Source organism: Gobius niger (assembly GCF_951799975.1).
Source record: "Gobius niger genome assembly, chromosome: 1".
Classification (NCBI taxonomy): domain Eukaryota; kingdom Metazoa; phylum Chordata; class Actinopteri; order Gobiiformes; family Gobiidae; genus Gobius; species Gobius niger.
This window is the reverse complement of record NC_136852.1, coordinates 7147028-7171001: the sequence shown is the minus strand read 5'-3', so window position 1 is coordinate 7171001 and position 23974 is coordinate 7147028. Positions and strand designations below refer to the sequence as shown.

At 42.2% G+C, this 23974-nt stretch overlaps 1 protein-coding gene across 1 annotated transcript in view; it reads left to right on the top strand.

Moving 5' to 3' along the window:
• The window catches only part of cog6 (component of oligomeric golgi complex 6), a 65645-nt gene extending 45342 nt beyond the window's left edge, over positions 1 to 20303 (top strand). Inside the window, exons 17-19 of the mRNA XM_079574248.1 lie at positions 5631 to 5684; positions 5776 to 5855; positions 19837 to 20303. Coding sequence (XP_079430374.1) covers positions 5631 to 5684; positions 5776 to 5855; positions 19837 to 19984 — 282 coding nt within the window. The 3' untranslated portion in view covers positions 19985 to 20303. The remainder of the gene's footprint in view (positions 1 to 5630; positions 5685 to 5775; positions 5856 to 19836) is intronic.
• The last annotated feature ends 3671 nt before the right edge of the window (positions 20304 to 23974 follow it).

Below are 23974 nucleotides of genomic sequence, written 5' to 3'. Positions count from 1 at the left end.
CAGACATTTTGAGGGGCAGGTGCTCAACCAAGACAAAAGGGCACAACCCCCCCCCCCCCCCCCCCACCATTGATTAACACAGCAACAAAAAATGTCCAACTCTGTGGACCTAATAGTAAACTACATAGACTTTAAAGGACAATGAAATGAAGAACTATCACAAGGCTCTGCACTTAAAGGCACACTGCGTAACATGACCAGCTCGAACACAGAAAATGCTGCTACTGCAGTGTGTAATAAAAGAATGGATTTGGACGTGAAACTAACCTGTTTAAATCTCAAATTCTACTGCCTTTAGTCACATCTCCATGGAGACGGGCTGGAGACGCACCCACTCCCCGTAAAGTTTACAGCCATTTCTTAGGCGGGGTGAGCCTCATAGATGTTTGTTTGTACAATTCTGAGGTATTTTTCAATGATGAAAATAATGGTCATGAAATAAATGCTTATATTTACATTTTATTTATTTCACTTAAAACATCTGGTTTGTCAATATCATGACATGGATATTTTTGTCCATGTCAGAAATATGTTAAATAACAATAATCCTGGGCTGTTCATGTTCCTGCTCCTCCCACAGAGGCACAGTGTCCAGAACGCAGGCACCTCCTCACCTTCTCTCTCCTCCTCTCCCCTCTGTCTCCTCAGCTCAGCTCACACTGCTCTGACCCTGGTCTACGCTCAGCCCTGACTTAGTCTGAATAATATAGCTCATTTTCAGAACATTTTATAGCGCGACAAACAGAACCGCTAAAGTGACTGACTTCTTACCGCGGACTTTATCCGGACGGTCTCGACACGCGGCGGCGCTGACAGTCTCGCCCCGACGGCCCTTTTGTTTCCTTTCCCCTTAATAATCCAGTCATGTCGCGCTGGCTCGTTCAGAAAGTTATCAAATTTACTCAGTTTACTTTAGCCCCGCGTCTCACAGAGATGGGCTGTACCATCTTCTTAAACAGGGGGAGACACGGGGACAACAGCTGCCCTTCTGTGATCAGGAGCATCAGCGCCGCCGCGGCTCGAGAAGCAGAGGAGGAATGAAGCGCGATTTGAAGTTGTTGAACATTAAAACTGTATTTTCAGCACATGTTGGCTTAATAGGGCAAATATCTAAGAACAATAAAATAAATAATACTTAAAAAAAAAAAAAAAACTGGTCTGGAGAAGGGCACTTAAAGGGCACAGGCCAGAGGGGCAGGTGCTTGAGCACCACCTGGGCTCTATCTGTGCACGTCCCTGATGTACAGAGACATTCAGCTCATAGAGACACAGATACTGCACCAGGTTAGAGCTAAATAGCTAGTTTTCCTCCGTATTCCCTGGATACAAAAATAGAATTAGCAATTAGCAATACATATTCTTTAATAAACAGTAGAACAGCAATATAACAGTGCTGTGAACTTCCCCAGCAGTAAACCCCACTTAGTCACACCAGAGTCAGACAGTTTAACAACTACCAGTCATCAACCTCACACACTCACCCAGTTACTGCATTTCACTTTGCATCATAATCCCTACAACACATATTAAAACACATTTCTTTTAGGATTGCTGCCCCATAAAGCTCATAAATGCATCAACACATTTCAAGCAGCTCTTGCCACCACCAGATGCCACTGTTGGCACATCCATGTATGTTTTTATGCCAGCTCCATGAAGAGCCTTGAAAGGGCAAATGTTTAATTGTCTATGAACGGACCAGTGACTTCCTATACACGCTCCCATATTATGCCCATATGGCTCATAAAACCTGTCCTTAAGCCCTGCTCCGCTCTGACCCTTGGACCAGTCACTGCTTTTAACGTTGGCAATTTAGGCGCTTGAGCGTGACCTAATGTGGCCATCGAGGATCATCAGAGTGGGCTTGATGACTTAAAAGTGTTGTGCTCGTAATGCGGCGGGAGATTTTGTCACGCGAGCGTTAAGAGTCAGAGAGAGGGGGATTTTGAGTATTTTATTTTATGATATTTCTTGTTAACTGGTATAGTTTATTAGAACCAGTGGATTAGAGAGGACTTTAACAGGTTTTGGATCATATTCGGGGTCTAAGGGTCTGTGCTGCAGGGCCATGTTTAGTGATAAGCTACACATCACGTGGCTGCACTGCATTTACAGACCATACTACGATTACAGGGCTTTCTGCAGGGCATTAAAAAGCATTAAATGTGATTCCAACCGGCGTTATATTTACATTTCTTTGTAAATAGTGACACTGTTTGACCTTTTTACTCCAGGACATTATCGTAAATGCAGAACATCTGGTCTAAAACCGATTCTGTGGCAGGTTTCGCTGAAAATTAAGGCCAATTTTCGCTGTCATGTCATTTATATATCCAAAATATCCAAACTTTCCATTATTCCTCAGTTTGTTAGAATGGATACACATGCGTAGAAATGAGAAATGCATAGCTTTTTTGTGGTTGCGGCATTAAATAATATAGTGTTTAGGCATTAAAGACGCTATAATTTTTTTTCTGTAATGACAGTTTAAGCGTTTAGTTGTGTCCATTCCGACATTTGTAATGCATGGACCAGATGAAGCCTTTCTGTGTGGAGTTTGCTTGTTCTCCACATGTCTGCATAGCTTTCCATCGAGTGCTCCGGTTCGTATGGCTTTAAGAAGCATTAAAGATCATTAAATGAATTATGCTTAAAAATTAAGGCCTTAAAGGAACAGGCCACAGTATTTCTGTACTGAGATATGTTCTTACCTGAGCTTAGACGAGTTGTTGCGTACCTGTTTGGTCTTTGTGCCCGTGGAAGAGCTTGGTCGCTTCTAACTTCACCCTGTTTGGAGCTATAGGAATACATTTGGAGAGGCCAAATGCTAACAACATCTTTGGTCGTTTGCGTGACTGAGGGCACACACAAAGACCAGACAGGTACGCATCAACTCGTCTAAGCTCAGGTGAGAACATATCTCAGTATGTAAAAATGGTGGCCTATTCCTTTTAAAAGTCATTAAAAATTATTGAATTAGATTCAACCTGGCATTGAATCTAAACTTCTTGGAAAATATATTTTTCCTCACTCCTCCACGTTTACCATAATAACTACGTTCGAGGGGGAAATCATGGCGGATTTACAGACTCCTCCTACCCTGCTGTGATGGAGCATGTTCCTAAAAAGGGCATAAGGGCGGGATCTTCACTGTGGACTCGGCCCTCGCGGTGCACGTAGTTCAGTCGTAGCCACGCCCGCGCCGTTAGCTCGAATGCTTGTCAATCAAAGTCCAGCCCTCATTAGTATACAAGATTTCTAAACAATTTTAGTAACCCAGCGTTATCACTGGAGCAATATCTAAGTGTAGCAAGTTCCAAAAAAAATTTAAACCAGGATTTACAGTTGTTTAGAATGTGTCTAAAGTGCAATGCTACCTAATGGAAAACTAGCTTGTTTTGCCGCCCACATAAGGAGGTATTGCAGCAATCGTGGACAATGTCGGAAAAGAGAACAATGCACATTTCCCAATGAGTAAACAAAAAACAGGGCTGCTACATACTATACCAGCAACCAACCAACTCACACACAGCGTCCCATCCAGGTACTAACCAGAACAGACCCTGCTTAGCTTCTAATGACATCAAGCATTAACCAAACACTGTCTTTGAAAACTGTCTTAAACTCCATTGCAAAATCCACCTCTCACTTCACATTATTCATACACTCGACCCTGTTGAACCAAAGCCAAGTCATTTTGAACCTCTTCTTTAACCGCTGCAGGTTGTTGCTCTTTGTGACCTACATGTAACTCTCTGAACAAAGGCACTTGCTCCAGGGGAGGCGTCGGGGCCGAGTAGGGGCCCTCTTTGGCGTCTTTGTTAGTTGGGGGCCCTTGAGGTTGACAGTTACATGTTACTCATATTCTTGACCGGGGTCATGTGAGGACGTTCACCTTACCATTTTATTTTAGAGCTGTTTTTATAAAAAGCTTCGGAGTCACGCTGCAGACGACGGAACCTCGTCAGAACCTAATCAAATATAATCTCACACTTTGGCGTGAGTTTTTTGAGAATGTTCACTTGACAAAGTGAGGAGCGCAGTAACCATCTCGTGACCTACTTTAAGGTCCTGGCACTCCAGATCAATAAGTAAAAAATGTTTTCTCAATTTGCAGACTTGGAAATGGGTCATCGCGAGGCTACTAACAAGCGCTCTTCTCTTTTTATTCATTCTTGTAACAACATTTTACTGTCAAGTTCATGTGCCTCCAGCTCATCTTTCAAAAGCTTAATATTTCTTCTACTGTATCTTCATTTATATAAGCTTTTATGAGATGCTAAACCACCAGCAAGCAGGTCTATAAAAAAAAAATGCTGACTGGGCTTACAGTTTTTGGAAAAGTAACTTCATTATAAGATGATGAACTTTGAAATGGAATTAGTTAAAGTGAACTTGATAGTAAATGATTAAATTCCTCCCCTCAGGACTGGACCAGAATAGTTCGCAAAATGAGGAGAGCGTGAACAAACTTTCATGAGTAAACAAAGCCCCCTCATCCTTCACTCCTGATTGGAGGTTCACAGGAAAGCTCGTCTCATTTGTTAAAGTCCTGGGATTCGTACTAGCTTAAATTAGCAAAGGGAGAGACTTTAGAAATAAAAAGGTTTTTACTCACGTTCTGTCAAATTTCAGACAATCTATATATTAAATTTGTAAAACATTTAAACTTAGACTATCACTTTAAGGTACAGCCGTCTGTCTGAATACTGTATATGTGTGTCAGTCCTTAGCTCCCAGAAGCAGTTTAATTCCTTATATTCTCAAAATAAATAAACACTTCCTGGCTCAAATAAAAGAAAATCTTTTTCCGTTTTCCAATGTACTTAATCTGTCTTCTTCATTAAAAGCACAGACTTAACATGAACTGCCTTTAACTAAGCAAATGGTTCAGAGTCTGACCTGAATCTGAATACTGAATGACCAGGTTATTGGATTTGTATTCTTCCCTGTGAGGGCATATTCCAAGATGACAAGTCTAGGATTCATCGGGCTCACATCCTCAGTACAAGATCTTGAATGGAAATCTTTTGACAGTACAGAAGCTTATTGATGCAATATCACAGCAAGTGCTGGTATTTTTTTCCTGGTCATTCAGTACACTGGGTCACTGAAAGAAACTCAAAAAAGCACTAATATCAACTTTTACTTTTTTTATATCCATAAAAAGTTTCATAGTGCACCTTTAACCAGCAAAGAGTGGAACCTATTGAACATATTTTTCATGGTAGGGGAAACCTACATGGAGAACATTCAAACTCCACACAGAAAGGCCCCGTCCAGGTGGAAATTGAACCTGGGACTTTCTTGCTGTGAGGCACAAGCGCTATAAATAAAAGCTTTTTGTTTCATTTGTAGAGGGTTGTTGAGTGTTTCAGGAATAATCCCAATGACCTTTAAGGGACATGGTTGTACAATATACAGAATTGTGTTTTGTTTCATTTATGTTACACATTCAGTCCACCGATATCCTACAAAACCACCTGCTGATGTCATGAAGTGGCGCCCGTCTGTGTTTTAAAGTCCATGCACCTTCACAAGGCGCTATTATTAAGTCTTGTCATATGAAACTGATTGCCATGTTTAGTGTTTTTCATTATTGAGAGCTGAACTTGTCACTTTGCATATAGGGTCCTATGTCCCTGCTCCCGAGCATGGACAACTCATCAGTCAAAGCCGCTATGGTGAGTGTGTTACATTAACGTCCTTGTATTTTCCTTCTATGCTTTGACTTGTTGTTATTGACCCGGCGTGGTGCCTTTCCGGTGTGTCCAGGTCCAGTTTGATCGGTACCTGTCGTCGCCGGACACTCTGGTGATGCCACAGCTCAACTTCCTGCTCAGCGCTGCCATCAAGTGAGTCATGCCCAACCAGGATGCAATGATTTCATCCAATCACGCTGAGAACGAGCGTCATACTGTGTCTGGTGTCGCAAAGAGGGACATGTAGCCCAAATCAGAAATGTTTGATCGTTCAGGGCAAAGAAAATATATCCTATTATAGTGAATACATTTTAAAAGGCTCACATTTATGTCATTTGAAAAAGTCTATTCTGTAATTAGGTCCATAAAAAGTTGAAAAGGATGTGATTTTGTGGCTGCAAGAGGGCATGTGAGGACAGAAGGCCTTTACTCTTTCTTTCCAAATTCTTCACCGGTATGAGCTTATAAGCATCGTAGGTCCTGTCCTTTTCCTCTTTTACGGAACAAATCATCCAGTTGCGCTAACAAACTGGATATTCCAGTATCTCCTCCAAATCGGTAACCCTGGTCCAAAGGTTGACTTCATTCTTCCAGCTTTTGTACGTTTTTCCTTCTTCAAACTAACCATCCTCTGCTACCAATGTTAGTCCAAAAGACAACTTGTTTATTCGACAAGCGCCATGTTCAAGTGCACATCAACAGCTGCAGGCTACTGGGTTGTTCACCACATGAATAACATGCTACAAGAGCAACAGTGCCCCCTAGCTGAATGGCATGTAACATGTGCGTTAAACATAGGGCTGCCTGGGTTTTTCGATACCACTACTTTAACGGTACCTGCTTTTCGATACTTATGTTATTTGAGTTGAATTAAAATTGTAATTGAATCAAAATGACTTGGAAATGTAAAAATATCATCCAGAATGTCCTAGCGTCACATGCAACTTCATGTTTTTAGCAGAATTTCGAGCAGCGATACAAAGAGAGAAAGGACATTATTACCTCCTGAGATGCAGGGATCAGCCGCATCCAAATTATGACAAACTTTTCTAAACACGAAAGTACTAAACACGTCAAAGATCTGTTATATAGTGAGAGCGCTCACTCTGTCACTAATCATTTACAAAAACTGTACCAAAAATGTCTAATACAAGCTCCTTGGGTTTGTCGCTAAAGGTAAAAATGTCTGTCTTGTTGTCACTTCTCTGTTGAGCTTTTCTTTTGGCCCAAGAACTCTAGTTTCTTATTCAGTCCTGATTTACTCCTGGGTTTACAACCGGCTTAGTAAGTCCTAGTTTAGTCCTGGCTCAGACCTGCCAGGACTCTCTAATAATAACAAATGTTTTAGTAAGTTACAGCCCTCCTTCGCTTTAACTAAGAAAACAGCTGCATTTGTGCTGAAGTGGCAAATTATCTACCCACGCGTTCATGTTGCTGTTTTTAGACCCACTGCGGGTCATATATTGACTTCTGTCTGGAGGAAACAAAGTACCAAACCTGGCCACCGAAAGAATGTCACTTAATTGTTGTTCATTTTCGTTACCGGGGGCGGTAGCGAAAATGAACAGGCAGGGCCAGGGATTTCAGTAAAATGGGCCCCGGGGCTAAAGTTTTTTCAGGGCCCCCCATATATTGTATGTCTGTCTGTCAGATTTCTCTCTCTCTCTACAATGAAAAGATAAATTAATGATTTTTTTTTGACATGCAGAACTTCTTAAACATAGGACTAGTTTTAAAAAAGGACAGATTTGTAAAGAAAAAAAAAAAACGGTTTAACATAATGACCCCCAATTTGAGCTCCATGGCCCTGGCGGAAGAACCTTTGCTACCGCCCGACTGGTGGGGGGACACATTTGAAAGGGGGTTTGGGGGGGTCTTTTTTATTTTAATGTTGCAATTTGGTGCATTCTCATGCATTTTAACAGACCAATAGGTACATATTTTTTTTAATGAAAATGGCTCAGACCTTGTTGAGACCTGGTTTTAGTCTTGATTTAGTCTTGGTTTAGTCTTGGTTTAGTCTTGGTTTAGTCTTGGTTTAGTCCTGGTTTAGTCTTGGTTTAGTCTTGGTTTAGTCCTGGTTTAGTCTTGGTTTAGTCCTGGTTCATTCCTGGTTTAGTTTCGGGTACAAAGTCATCTGATTAAGCCTTCCATGTGAGGGAGTCTGCAAAGAGAGAGGGAACTCTCTCCTTTTCTCCTTAAGCCCAGGGGCCCCTCAGTCTGCTGGGCCCCTTGGCTTAGCCCCTGTAAGCCCCTGCCTAAATCCGGCCTTGCCTACAGGACCTTTTTGGTCAGTACCAAGTAGGTTCCTTTAACCAAACCCTAATTAAACACAGGGTAACACACGTTTCACAACATTCGACACAACTGTTCAGGGTCAGTGTCTGCAAAGCTCACTAGCGACAAAAAGGCTTTATAAGTACATGGATTGTTCACAAACCATTGCATATAAGATAAGATAAGATGGTACTTTATTGATCTCACAGATGGAGAAATTGCATATTAATTAATAATTAATTGCATATAATTGCATATTCAATATACATAATAATATAATATTAAAACAATGTGGTACAGGGCCTTAACTTAACTTGCTCATGGCCCACTGGTACAGAATAGTTGCACAGCATTCTGCTCCCTTGTCCAATAAGGAAGGGCGTCAAACCTGGTGTCAAACCAGGTGTCAAACCTGGAAAAATCTGTCATTTCTTGAGCAAAAGATTTTGAATTGTGTTGAGTCAGTGTTTAAATGGAAACGTTGCTTTCCGTCCTACCATTCTACTTACTGTGTTTCTTCGTAGCAGAGCAGTATATGTAGCTTTATGTGGACAGTCCTTCTCATTAGTATCACCATTACCATTGTAGGCCACAAAGCACAGCACTCAGCCAAATGCGTACGTGAGTAAATTGGTGCCGCTCGCTTGGACACACACCTCAGGAGCCTGTATTTGTCTTCCCACTCACAAAACGCACTCGCTTTTAGCCCCCCCCCCCCCCCCCCCCCCCCCTCCTCTTCCTCCACCCCTCTCCATGCCTCACTCACTCAGTCTTACGCTTTCACTCTATCAGGGGTTTAAAGAGCGACATTTTTACAGCTTAAGTTAGTCAAAAATACTAACATGATGGTCGAAAACTGTGGTTTCCTAAGTGGGGGTTGTGAGCTGGAGCCTCAAGATGATTTCAAGATGTAAAAATGGCATATATTTGTGAATGAAGGACAAATTGCAAAGTAAAAGTGTGTAAATCTATTATTAAAATGAATGACTTTGATTTTGGGGGGTCACTTAAACACTGACTGAGGCTCCTCTGTCGTCGCCCATTGATAATTGTCCAGAAAACCGTCTTTACTTCAGCTGGCAGAGTGGAGTTTTTAATTAGGCAAAAATCGAAACCAACAGGCTAATTATGTACTTAGTCTTTGCATAATTAGTAGCCATGCGGCGGTGCTTAGCGTCCTCAAAATAATGTAATAGAACTCGAAAGAACCATTAGGGCTCATGTCTGTCACGGTGAGAGTCACGGCTTCACTGAAGTTTTTTTTGAACGTTTTTTTAAATATATTTCCCCCAAAATATGAATGTTTGTTGGCAAAATGACTGCTGAAAAATCCGTCCCACTGAAAAATACATTACTTGTATGAGACTCCATCTATCTCCCCTCTCAATGAATCTCCATTTAAAAGCATGGGAGTCATTGAACTGCTTTAAAACAAGCAGGAAATCTAAATTTTCTTGATTTTTTTTTTTTTAATATCACCATTTTTTGCTCAAGTGTTGATGTTCTTGCCAACAAAGATGCTATAGCTATAGGAAGCAGAGTTGTTCTTTAAAGGGACTAGATCAGGGGTGTCTCATTTTGGGTCACGGACCGAAATTCAGCTCTCATGGCCGGTCGCGGGCCACATATAATAGAGAAAAATGTTCCAATAAATGAATAATGATAAGCTGTGATTTGGTCAAAGCCCCAACTTGACTGTAGAATCATTAATAACAACGGCTTACACTTGTATTGCACTTTACAAGCCTGTGTCACAAGTGCTACATAGTCATTATTCATTCACTCCACACGGTAGTGTGTTGTTTATATCCTGAGCTCTTATTATGTCAGTGCCCTCTGCTGGACACGTGTGGAACTCTTTCCTTTTTTTTTAATCTAATGCCCCCTAGTGGCTAGAATGAGCATTGTGGTTATTCATAACTCCGCATAGGAATGGACTAGAGACTTACTTTTAATTTATGCTCTACATGGCGGGGGCCGGATTAAATCATCTCGCGGGCCGGATCAGGCCCGTGGGCCGTATGTTTGACACCCCTAGACTAGATGCAAGTTGGTCATTTTATGCTCACTACTGCCACCTCAGGTCTTACGCATAACTGCAGCTTCTATATTAAGCTTGTGCATGACGGCACTTCAGACCCGAATTAACACCTTTTTGAGTGACAGGATTTTAGAGGCAGTTGTGGTGAACAGGTCTGAGCTCATTTTACACATTAGGACATGGCTGGAACATGTAGGGGGAGGAATATACATAATTTTAACATTTTTAAACTCCATATAGTGCTTTTATTGTGCAGTACAGAGCAGTCGCATTTGCAGAAGTCTGAAAGCCTTACAGGGAAGCCAGCCTATATACAGTATAGCCACAGGGCTGATTTTATTTAGCCCTCTTTCCAAACATAGCCGACTTTCTTCCGAACACGTACTTGTATTTACAGTATGTACTGATGCAATGTACATGATGACTATTGTGACAGATTTACGACTATGACATTCTGGTTTAGTTCTATATGTAGGAGACTGTTGTGTCTACATGTGGACGTCGTAGCTACTGTATAGGACGGTCATTGGGTAACCGCAGCTGTTTAACACACTCAGGCTTGGAGAACAGTGTATACTTTCTTCAAACGCATGCATAAAACTGAATAAGATTCTCACAACGTTTCCACAGAAGTCTGCAGTGTTCAATTTGAAGATTAGTTAGAAATCCTAAGATATAAAAAATGCTGAGACTTGTTGCATTGGTGGCATTTAAAATATAGTTTTGTCAGGCTAAAACCGCATTAAAAAGCATCAGATTTGGCTTGCAGCTGCCCGTACAAGCCCTTCTCTTCCTTCTCTCTCTATTCTCTCTTTTCTCTCTCTTCTCTCCCTTCTCTCTCTTCTCTCTCTTCTCTCCCTTCTCTCTCTTCTCTCCCTTCTCTCTCATCTCTTCCTTCTCTCTCCCTTCTCTCTCTTCTCTCTCTTCTCTCTCTTCTCTCCCTTCTCTCTCTTCTCTCTCTTCTCTCCCTTCTCTCCCTTCTCTCCCTTCTCTCTCTTCTTTCTTTTCTCTCCCTTCTCTCCCTTCTCTCCCTTCTCTCTCTTCTTTCTCTTCTCTCTCTTCTCTCCCTTCTCTCCCTTCTCTCTCTTCTTTCTCTTCTCTCCCTTCTCTCTCTTCTCTCCCTTCTCTCTCTTCTCTCTCTTCTCTCTCTTCTCTCCCTTCTCTCTCTTCTCTCTCTTCTCTCTCTTCTCTCCCTTCTCTCCCTTCTCTCTCTTCTTTCTCTTCTCTCTCTTCTCTCTCTTCTTTCTCTTCTTTCTCTTCTCTCTCTTCTTTCTCTTCTTTCTCTTCTCTCTCTTCTCTCTCTTCTCTCTCTTCTCTCTCTTCTCTCCCTTCTCTCTCTTCTCTCTCTTCTCTCTCTTCTCTCCCTTCTCTCCCTTCTCTCTCTTCTCTCTCTTCTCTCTCTTCTCTCCCTTCTCTCCCTTCTCTCTCTTCTTTCTCTTCTCTCTCTTCTCTCCCTTCTCTCTCTTCTCTCTCTTCTTTCTCTTCTTTCTCTTCTCTCTCTTCTCTCCCTTCTCTCCCTTCTCTCTCTTCTCTCTCTTCTTTCTCTTCTCTCTCTTCTCTCCCTTCTCTCTCTTCTCTCCCTTCTCTCTCTTCTCTCTCTTCTTTCTCTTCTCTCTCTTCTCTCTCTTCTCTCTCTTCTCTCTCTTCTCTCTCATCTTTCTCTTCTTTCTCTTCTCTCCCTTCTCTCCCTTCTCTCCCTTCTCTCCCTTCTCTCTCTTCTCTCCCTTCTCTCTTCCCTCTCACGACATTGAGCGGCGCTTCGAGTGAGTCACGTTTTTACCGGGAAGCGCGGCCGGCTCTGTGCATCAGGTTAATGTTCCTGTATTAACGGAAAAAAAGCGCGCTGCTGGACTGATGCGCCGGGACAACATTAATTAGCTTCTGCTCCATTTCTCACTATACCCTCCTCCTCCCCCACCTCCCGCCCCCCCCCTCGGCCCCCGAACCTGCACAATATCTGCCCATCTACCTAAAAGCAGAGGAGGAAAAAAAAACTCTGCAGCCGAGGAGAGCAGAAAGGACGAGCGCAGGAGGGTTTGTTCTCTGAGGCCCAATTAGATGTATGGATCTGGAGAGTGGGAGTGCGGCGCGGCCCTCCCACGGCTGCAGGAGCCTCTCACGGGGAAAGATCCGCATCCTCCCGGCGCACAGAGGACACTTGGAAGTCTTTGAATTTGAAGAGAAAAAAAAACGTCTTTGCATAAGTGCAGCAAGATTAAGAGGGAAACTCTACTAGTTATTTTTTTTTCATTTTGTTGCTTTAAGACTTCTGCATCCAAGCAGCAGAACTCCTGTATTGACATCATTTGGTGAGAGCTGCAAACAATCAAGTCTAGATGACTACTGTTTGAAAGTACGACTGAGAGGGCGGACTTACTGTACAAGACACTATCACAACATGTCAACATGAGTTTTTGTCATAAAAGGAGCAGTCTTTGGGGCGTTTCCAAAGCCTGAGCTGAACCAATGGGAGTTCAGCTTCCCGATGGCCTTGTGTATGAAACTGTTCTTCAGTCGACTGGAACTGGCCTGTAGATTCCGCAATCTCCTCCCTGAAGGCATTACCTTGAAGAGACTATCCAAGGGGTCCCTGGTGATTCTGACGGCTTTGTGGGTGAGACGGGCGCAGTACATGTCCTTAATGGAGCATTCGTTTTAAATTGTGTGAGACTCTTTCAATAGGCTATATGCACAGTTTCCCCACGCGACGTCTTCCTGGACAGTCAGCCAGACTCTGTACTTCCTGTCGGCGATCGTTTACATTCACAATTAGCAGGTTCCCACACAAATATAGAGATAGCTCAGGATCTGGTTAAGGACAACGAGTTACTGATGGACAGTCACAGCAACGTGTAACAAACATCATGTTCGCTGTGAATCCAGCACCCAAAGCAAATGCCAGCCGCCGTAAGGTAGGAGCTTTTATCTTAGAGCTAAAGGCTAGTGTTGAAAAATGATAATATAACATGTAAAGAAGTAAATATTATTTAAACTACTAACAGGACGATTCTTTTTTGCGCAGGCTCGTTCAAAACTTTGTGCTAGTTTTAGCCGCGTTAGCCTCAAGACAAAAACATCCACCGTTATGAACACGGAGGTTTCCTCCAGTGAAGTCGTTAAGTCTCACGTAATATTTTTTAACCTGCTCCAGCCACATCTTAATTTTTACTCGCTGTCCTTTACCAAATCTTAAGCTATTGCTTCATTTCTGTGGGACCTGCTCATTTTTAATGGGAAGAGATGACAGACAGGAAGGACAGCGTCTGGCTGATTGTCCAGGCGGAAATCACGTGGGGTCACTGTGCATATAACCCATTATTTCAATGTTTTTATTAATTATAGTTAGTGGTGGAACTCAATTAAAATGTTTAAATTGAGTTAATTACAGGTCTGTAATCAATGAATCGTATTTTAATCCCAAAAACCCAAAACACATATTTTTTGCACCTAAATTATTCAATAATCAGATAGAAACATGAGTTCAACAACAAATGTATTCATTATTGTTAATCTTTATAGTTATTCAACTAACAGAGGCAAAGTGCATTTATAGCTATTTAGCTTTCGAGTTTTTTAGGAACTCTGATCACTCATGTAACTTGTAGAGTTCATTAAACAGTAATAAAAATGCCACATTTATATGAAAGTAAAAAATAAATAAAGCAAAAGGGCCATAAAACAGCACCTTTAAGTGTTTTACAATTGCTGTAAACATAAATAAAAGTGTGATTTCTTATACTGACTAGGGTTAGGGTTATTGTGGCTCAGAGTGGGCGTGGCTGGAGCGTTGTTTGAGGCTAACGCTAACATTAGCATCGAGGACGTCTCTGTGTTTGAGGCTGACGCTAACATTAGCATCGAGGACGTCTCTGTGTTTGAGGCTAATGCTAACATTAGCATCGAGGACGTCTCTGTGTTTGAGGCTAGCGCTAACATTAGCATCGAGAACATCTCTGTGTTTGAGGCTAACGCTAACATTAGCATCGAAGACGTCTCTGTGTTTGAGGCTAACGCTAACTTTAGCATCGAGGACGTCTCTGTGTTTGAGGCTAACGCTAACATTAGCATTGAGGACGTCTTTGAGTCACTACGGTGGAAGGAGAAGCGTCTCTGTCCATTGCTGTTGTGGGCGGATGTGCGTCAGATATACGGGCGTACCAGAAACACGCAAATAGAAAGGTTCCGGCTCAGGAGTTCTGGCTTGGGGGGAATCGGGTGAAAAACGATTAATTGCATTTAAAAAATTAACGCGTTAAAATCTTTGTAATTAATGAATCGAAATTGAAGCGTTAAAGTCCCGCCCCTGACAATAATAATGTAATAATGCCGTAAACTTGCGCTTTACAAACCTGCAACACAAGTTTCTCAAAGCGCTGCACTGTTAATATTCATTCAAAGCTGGCTGTAGGGTAGACCAGTGGTTCTCAACTGGTGGGCCAGGACCCATAATTGGGTCGCGTAACCATCTTCAGCGGGTCACAAGCCTTTCCCAGGAAACATTTATTTTGGTCAGAAAAAGTATAGAATCACTACTTACTGTAATTGGGTGTAATTCCGATAAAAACACATCATTTCAGCTTTTTGGGCTTATTCAACAAGTTGTGTTTTGAGGAAAATTGCAAGTTTGAGTTGTATTTGGGGCACGGCTTGTCATACCAGGGTGATCGTGGGTCCCGACGCCATTCCAAATGAGAACCACTGGAATAGACTAATGTTTCCCAACCAGGGGAACATGGAGCACATCTTGTAGATCCAAGGGGTTCGCGATACAAGGGTTTGGGAGATTTTTTTTCATCAGTGTTTCGCCAGGTGTAATACAATGTTTCTTGCCTTGTAACTGATGAAGGAAACTTGTTCTGAAAATATTCTTCTTTGATAATTTCTTTGATATTCCATAAATTACTCTGGAAGAGACCAGTGAAAAGCCAGACACTTGAGCTCAAAAGTGAGGACAAAGGCTAAAAAAAACTATGGAAAACAGGCTATGTTTCAAACAATCTTTGATTAAATTAAAATAATACGCAAATATTGCTGGGTCGGCTATAGAGTGATGACAGTGAGGTCAGGTCTCCAGGTCAGGGTTGCCAGTTCATGCAAATACAGTATATCTCCCATCATCATGTTTCCTTAAAGGGGCTAGATGCAAGTTAGCCATTTTATACTCACTACTGCCACCTCAGGTCATGCCTGTAACTGCAGCTTCTATATTAAGCTCGTGCATGACGGCACTTCAGACCCGAATTAACACCTTTATGAGTGACAGTGCAGGATTTTAGAGGCAGTTCTGAGCTCATTCTACACATTAGGACATTGTTGGAACATGTAGGGGGAGGAAAACACTTAATTTTAACATTTTTAAACTATATAGTCCCTTTAAAATCGGTAGTTTAGTGGGAGAAATGAAAGTTGGCAAGTATTGACGAAAGTGAAGCTGCCAGTCAGCGCCATCGGCACCGCCAAACACCACTACATTCAGACAGGTGCAGGTGGTGGGTGAAGTGTCTTGCTCAAGGACACCACAACAGTCCCCACAACAGTTAAAGAACTGTTTCTTTCATTTGCGCAATATCGCCAAGCTGAGAGACTATTATTCCTGCTTTTGTGTTGTTGCGGTTGGACTATTGCAACAGCCTGTTCACCTGCCTAAATAAAAAGGAGCTGACCCGCCCACAGTATGTTCAAAACTCTGCAGCGAGGCTCCTGACCCGCACCAACAGGAGAGTCCATACTACTCCTGTTCTAAAGTCTCTCCACTGGCTTCCAGGTGCCTCCAGAGTTTAAAATTCTGGTTCTGACTTTCAGGGCACTTCACGGACAGGCTCCAGTTTATATCACTGACCTGATCCAGCCCTACACTTCAGCTCGGAGTCTGACGTCTTCAGGACTTTTTAGTTTTAGTCTTAGTCTTTTGACTAAAATTTAATTTAATTTTAGTTAAGATTTAGTCAAAAAAAACAATTTTAGTCTAGTTTTAGTCGACTAAATTGACATGCAATTTTAGTCGACTAAAACTAGACTAAAATTGTATTTATAATAGAAAAAACTATTGTCTACCATGCACAATGATGGCAGAAATTTGCCTTTGGCTTGCTCATACATTCTAATACATTTGCCCAGCAATGCACATAATAAAATCAGTTCATTATAAAATCAGTTCACTGCAGACACAGTTGCAGCAGGTACACTTCATTAAGGAAAGGAAAGTCTGTGTCTCTGCCCTGATGGAAGGAGCTCAAAGTGATGGGACAATGGGTGGCTAACGTCATCTGTGATCTTAATACAGACACGACGCACTGCTTTACTATAATGCTGAGATAAACTGGTTTGTTCTTGGCCTGTTATTTTACTGCCCTGTTTAACAACTCTGCCAAGTTTAGCTTTGTTTTTGACAGTTAAAAAGATATTCATTATGATCATATTTAATGAAAGTCCTCGACTTCATGGGGCTGCTTCCACATGAATAAAGCTCAGAGCTGTTCCTTTCGCAGTGAATTTAAATGATGTGAGGTTCTTTCAGACTGTCAATAGAAGTTTGGCTGATTTTAGTCTCTCCTTTTCATTTTTATTTAGTCTTATTTTAGTCGACTAAAATATCTGGACATTTTAGTCATAGTTTTAGTCTCACTAGAAACTTTTAAGTTAGTTTTAGTCCAATTTTAGTTAGTTTATCACTTTGACTAAAATTAAGACTAAATATTTTAGTCGACGAAATTAACACTGGTAATTTAAAATTAACACCTGCTTATGGTTCCTCGGACCCTTTACAAAACCAGAGGAGTCGGGTCCCGTCTCTGAAATGAACTTCCTCTGTCATTGCGTTCCCTCGATTCTGTGGAGACTTTTAAAAAGCAACTTAAGACTCATCTGTTTAAAAAGGCTTTCGAGAGCAGATAGAGCTGCCTCTTTGAATGCATTTTTTTTTTACTGTCTTTTACTGTCTGTTTTAGTTGCTGTCCACTGTAAAGCACTTTGTGACCTCTGTCTGTAAAAAGCGCTTTATAAATAAAGATTCCTTACTTACTTAACAGTCATCACCTGCAAGCCCCAATCTTTAAAAAAACAACTCCCCTTTTGCACAAATGTGAAGCTATTTTGTGACGATCGTGTCCCTGTGAAAAACGTGATACAGCGAGAGTTATTTACAGTAAGCGCCTTTGGCAGCTTTTCGCTTCCGCACTGTCACTTGTTGTTGTGACACAGTTAAATCAGTGGAAAGATAATTGGGGCCATTTCACTCGCACTATCTCCGACGCGTGACTCATTTGTATGTCAAAACGTCGAGCGTTTGCGTCTGACCTCGAATCCCGGCACAAAAGCGGCACGACGAGAAACGCTGCTCCTCCCGATTAAGAGTAATTACTCCGACGTCTGTCCGGTCGGCTATTTTTAACCGCCCGACTGAAATCATTCGCGCGAACCGTTTCTGAAGAATGGCTGAGGTTGAGTGACAGGAGGTGCGGCAGGATTAAGGCTCGGTGATGTCACGGCCCCGAACAAAGAACTTTGATTACTCAGAGCGGCCTTTCGTAGTGACTAATGCAGCAGTTCAACAATGCTTGCACTTTTGACTCCAGCAAAGGACATTCGTCTCTGAACCATCGCCACGAGGACAGTAGATCAGCGCCGACGACTCTGTTTTAAGTGGACAATGCAGTAGAAGGCGGAAGAATCACATGCCAGAATGTAATCGAGCAGTAATGACCTAGAAAAGCTTAAAAATAGAAACCAGTGCTTCATATCTGGTGCAAAGGCCGTGGAATTGATTCAGAGCTGCCCTTGAACAAACGTCACTGTAGTAGTCACCAAAACAAAGCGTCAAGGCTGAAATGTCTCTCCCAAAACAAACAAAAAGCCATCGCACAACCAGTCGAATAAACCGCCGCCCTGTTTCTGACAAAACGGCGACATGAGGAGAGTTTTGTAAGGATGTGTTGTTTATGAGACGTTAGTTTTTAGGTAGAGACACGCACATACACCGATCCAAAGCAAGTGTGCCGGATCAAAAAAGTGAAAAAAAAAAATGTATTTGCTCACCACAGTGACTCACATGTAAGTTATGTTATTGTTATGAGTTACTGGAGCTTTATCCTCTCAATGCACATTACATTACCTAAATGCACCATCATTTTATTCACAGTTGTCGGGCTCTGGGGGAGCTTATATATCTCTATATATCCTGGGACTTTGCCAGGTTTGATATAAACTGCACTGCTAACACTGATTCGTAATCGTGATTTTAATAAAGGTTGATCTCGATAATCGCGTGGTGCGTTTTAATCAAGTTTTAATTGGCCAGTCCTGTCGCATTCTGGGAAAAACATATGGACAGCGCAATCCTGCAGCTCCTGTCAGGTCAATCCCAGGGAAATGCTTGGCCCAAAGAAACAGGAAGCACAGGATGGCACATGAGGCACAAAGAGGAGAGGACCTGGTGATTATAACATTTTTTTGTTATAGTCTGTTTACTTATTATTTAGTGTTTATACTTCTTGTCCCCACAAAGTCCTTTGTAGTCGTTGTATAGACTATAGAAGATACCACTATTTACTATTTAATTGTTTTTTCCTCACATTTCCTGCCTGTTTGCACACCCTGAGTGTTTCTAAGAGCTGAATGTAACATGTAAATTTCTTATCTTATCTTGTATTTTTCCAGTGTCCAGTAAGTCTTTGCTTATGAAGCATTCGTCGGTAAAATGCGGTGCACAAATAAAAACATTTTGGTTCAAAGGATGTTCACCACAAACTCTGACTGATCTCGCCCTGTGTCATCGTGACGTCTGAAGAAATTTTCCTCGTAGAGACATTTTAATAATCTAGAAATTAAAATTATCTGGCTAATGTTAGTACAACTGCAGCGGGGGAAAAAAGTTAGTGGCGTGTCTGCGAGAGTATTCTCCTCAGTGCCATAGCTTTGACCAATCAGGAAAGCTTTACTGTGAACCGGCCAATCAGATCAAGTCAGGAGGGGGAGGAGGGACTTCTTCTCAATTACAAACTTACAGATATCTTTAACCCCTTAACTCCCATCTGGAAAAAAGGTGTGAAAATAGCAACAAACCTGAGACGAAAACAATGATGAAAATGTCAAAAAAGTGACGAAAAAGTGACAAAAAATGTACCAAAAAATGACAAAAATGGACAAAAATTTGACAAAAAACGGAGAAAAATTTGATGAAAAATTGAGAAAAAAATGACAAAAAAGGACAAAAAAAGTGATAAGAATTTGACATAAAAATTAGAATAATTTGACAAAAATGAGATGACTGCCCAACAAAAAAAGAGATGAAAAAAAATCTGATGATGTGAGGAAAAAGATCAATTTAGTTTTGTAGGTCTTAGCTTTCAAATGAGATGTTACTCTGGCCTACAGGATTTGGGTTAAGCTGAACTGGAGAAAATGCTCTCGGTTCAGGCGGGAGTTAAGAGGTTAAAGTAAGTGTTAAACTTCGTAAAAAATAATTGAAATGTTGCCTTGTTTTTTGAAATTCAAAACTCAATAAATCAGGTTAGGAATTAGATACAGAAATAAAATCCCTCAGGAAAAAGCTTTTTAAGTACAAGACTGGAAAATGTCTGTAGGTGCTTCTTACATGGAGATTCTTGCACCAAAGTGAGAAAAATTTATTTTGAGAAAATGTCCCTTGAAATTACAATATTCCACATAAACCTATCGCAAAACATTGAATCAGTGCAACAAGTAAACATGTTCTTGGGAAGATCAGGTATTTTTTTGTTTACAGGTGAAGGTTTATAATTTAAGAGACCAATTTGACCCAAAACCTGAAAGCCTTAACTAAAAGCCTTGTTGTTGCAGGGAGCAGATCTTCCGTCAGTCCACGGAGCTGGTGTGCAGAGCCTACGGGGAGGTGCACGCCGCGCTCACCAGCCCGGATAATGGATACAAGGACCCCGAGACCCTGGTCCCCCGGTCGCCCCAGCAGGTCCAGACCTTACTGTCCTGAGACGGCCCTCACCTGCTCTTAAATCTGCGGCCACGGAGCGGGCTATTCCGAGAGGCCGGCGGTGGAGATGGCGTAATGACTGAGCCGTAAAGTGGTGGTGAAGGTGGGGCGAGTGTGGGCTGCGGAGCTGGACAGGAAAGAACATTATATACGTTATATGATGGCTCTTTCAGTCGCTGGCACAGGAGGCTTGTTTTTTCTCTCCTGTACAGAACATCCTGTGTGTCTGACTGCGTGTGCATTCATTTAATGTTGTACAAAGCAATATCTTTTATTACTGATACTAAACATAAAGGGAAATGGACGTCTGGATGTCTTGTTTTTTACTTGAGCCAGTGCTTATTTTGGCAACATATTTTGATTTAGTTTTAGCTTTATTCTTAATCATTACAGGTACATTTAGTCGAATAAATCTTAAAGTAATTTTGTCAACTTTACATCCATCCATCCATTTTCTTCGGCTTTATCTGGGGCCGGGTCGCGGGGGCAGCAGTCTCAGCAGAGATGCCAAGACTTCCCGATCCACGCACACCTCCTCCAGCTGTTCTGGGGGGACCCTGAGGCGACACCAGGCCAGCTCGGAGACATAGTCCCTCGAGCGTGTCCTGGGTCTTCCATGAGGCCTTGTCCCACTAGGACATGCCTGGAACACCTCCCGCGGGAGGCGACCAGGAGGCATCCAAAACAGATGCCCGAGCCACCCCAGCTGGCTCCTTTTGACGTGAAGGAGCAGTGACTCTACTCCAAGCTCCTCCCGGGTAACTGAGCTCCTCACCCGATCTCGAAGGGGTCAACTTTACATTTATATTCAAACATATTTAATCACATTCACCGCTTCAGGGAACTCCTTTGCCATGCACAAAGCACAGACCTGTTCCTTTGGCTTTGAATTTCAATGATCTTTCACACCTAATTTCATTTCCATTTAGTTTCAACAAAAATATCGGTGCATTTTAGTCATAGTTTCAGTCTCATGATCTACATTTGATTCATTTTCAGTCACTAAAATTATGACAAATTATTTCAGTCGATGAAAACACTGTCTTGAACTACAGTTTTCATACATTTGTTCTTCTTAACCCATTTCTACAGCTGTATAAATTATAGTTTGCCTCAAAAAGATTCAGGTTCAGCAACACTATGTCACTGGATGACCGGGTTATTGCACTCATTTCTTCTTCCCTGATGAACAGCCTGTAGGCCAGAGGAATGCCTCATTTGAAAGTGAAGATCTACAAAACTGTTGCATTTTTGTCCCATTTTGGCACTTTTTTGTTTCACTTTGTTTTTATTTAGCTCTTTTGTTGTTTTATCGTGTTATTGTTGCTTTTCCGACACATTTTTGTTGCTTCTTTGAGGCTTTTTTTTTTTTTGCTTTTCCAACACTTTTTAATTGTGTTTTTGTCGCTCTTTGTTGCTTCTTTTAATCACGTTTTTTGGTTGTAGTTTCATCCTTGTTTTCAAGAAGCTTTTAGATTTGGGTAAAGCCAAACTGGAGAAAATGTATCTTTGGGATTTGTGTTTGTGTACATTCATTACTACTACTTTACTCTTCGCCCTGTGTGTTCTATTTTTGAAGTTTACAGACTGCGTGGAAAACAATCTCTCTCTCCATAAAGTTTATCAGGGCAATATGTACAGATTGTCCACAGTGTCAAAAGTGCAAGTGACGTAACCCGCCACAAACCCTGCAGTAAACGCAGAGCGCGGGCCAATGGCACGGTGCTCCTCGGCCCTGCCCCGGCCGCTGACATCATGGTGTGTGGCAGCTGGCCCGCGGTGTTGGCAGCTCCTCCAGCGCAGAGAACCAGGACTTCCACCCGAACGTCCCCGGCTCTGTCTGCATCCACTGTCCCGTTCAGTCACAAGTAACTAAACATTGACATCATTTCATTCCCTTGCTCCCTTTTTCATCAATCAATGCCTCCATCAGAGTTAATCATATTTTAAAGTGAGAAAGAGAGAATGATTGGCTTAATTTTCTTATTGTGGAGTAAATGTCATTTGGCACTATAGCTTTACATTGTAAAAGCATTGTTTGATAGAAAAATGGACCAGGTGCGCTGTCAAAATATGGCCAGTCTCTGCTTGCCCTGGCCAAATGAAGAAAAAAGAAGAGTAAAATGTCTTGATAGTATATTTAATCTTTAATATATTTATATAATGTACAGTTCAGTTGCTTATATTGGTGTTGTTGACGTGTAACTGTAATTTCCTACTCAAAAAGTGCCTTTAAACACCTGTTAAACTGGTCCGTGTCAGGGCCTGCTGAACAGATTGAGATACCCCTGTGTTGTCGGGCCACACACATGAATTATCAGCCAAACAAAATACGATGAACAATGGCAGTGCGTCCCCAGGCCCTGCTGCATCTCAGCAGCGCTTTCCTCACCGGGGAAAACCGCTAATGTACCCGCGCATGGGCAAGACGTTCCAGACGATCAGTACAAGTGGATAAACACGTTTCACTTTAAGTGGATTTAATAATTGTGGATGTTTGGCACCGCTTCCTCATGAAGAGCTTCGATAGAAAAGCAACGGGAGCGACAGCTGGACGTAGGCGCTTGGCTTCCCGGACAGGAGAAGAGTTTCCTCATGTGAGCTGCGCTGGGACTCGGGCAGAGAACAGGTACGAGACTACGAGTGCTAAAAAGGCATCACTGTGCATCCCACATAGCACCTAACTGTAATTGTATTATCTCTTTATTACTTTGGATTATTACTTTTGGATTTTTTGTTTTTGTTTTGGTTGATCTCTGGATGTCTCGCATTGTTTCCGCGTTATACTGTGCCCATCTCTGCCTGTCCTGTGTTTGGGGGCGGAGGCACCGCTGCTTTGGTTTGCATTGTTTGCATCCTTTGGCAAACAAATGCCACGTAAAAAAGCTGTTTTATCCATACTCCTATTGTCGATCAGTTATATGCGTTTGAGTGAGTGAACCCAGGTTGCTACTGAAACCCCACGGCCCACCACTGAATATAGCTCAATTTCCCCCAGTGCGAACCAGGAAGTCAGAGACTCAATTAGCACTGTGTTAGCTTTGCGTGCAACCCTTGTTCACGTCTCAACACTGTCTCGCTATGAACATTGACTGAGACGTGCTTCGAATGCAGGATGTGTTTAGGCAACGGCTGAGAGATTTTAGCAGTTCATTCATCGCCTCATCTCCAGCTACACCTCACCAACCAACCAATCATCCAATCATCGCTTCTTCCCAAGCCACACATCTGTGACAGCCTATTATCACCGCAGCAGTACGTTCCTGCTTCAACCAATCGGAAGCCCCCTCATTCACTGCCCGTTTCCCGGCGTGCTGCGCCCCTCCTCCAACCCTCCTCCACCTTGCCTCATATTCTCTACTGCTCATGGAGGCTCATTTTCCTCTGGTCGCCTTGGACCGCATCCTCTTCCACCACCAGTTTCCAGACTCCGGGGGGAAGACTCTCCTACTCGCTAATATTGAGTCTTTTCTGGTTGAAATGTAAATGTGGAGGAGTGTGAGCAATGACAGTCTGCTGATGTTAGTCTGTGGTCCCAGTGGAGTTTAAAATAAGCAGCTTCTTAGCAGGGAGCTGCAGTGCCAGTTTTTCTGTTTGCTGAATGAGCACTTATTTTGCAAATGATCAATGATCTGTCTCTCCTCCCAAGATTAAAGTAAGGGACCAAAACTCCTCTGTCCATGCAAACAGTGTTTCTATTAAAGTGTGAGTTCACTCTTCTGTCGGTCAACCCCAGGGCAGCTGTGGCCTTTCATTGAAGCTTAATGAATAATGACAGCATTTGTAAACCTTCAGAGACTTCCATTCCATGCATAAAACTATTAGCACCCTTCAAGTGGAAGAGTACAATTGAAAAAGCTTCTTGAGTGAATGTAACTTGGCCACCTCTCCCTCCCGTCTCTCCGGATGTCCCGCGCAGATCATTGGCCAGGACATTTAGTTCTGGAAAGAAATGGAATGCCACAAAGTCGAGCTGCATCTGGCTCCAGC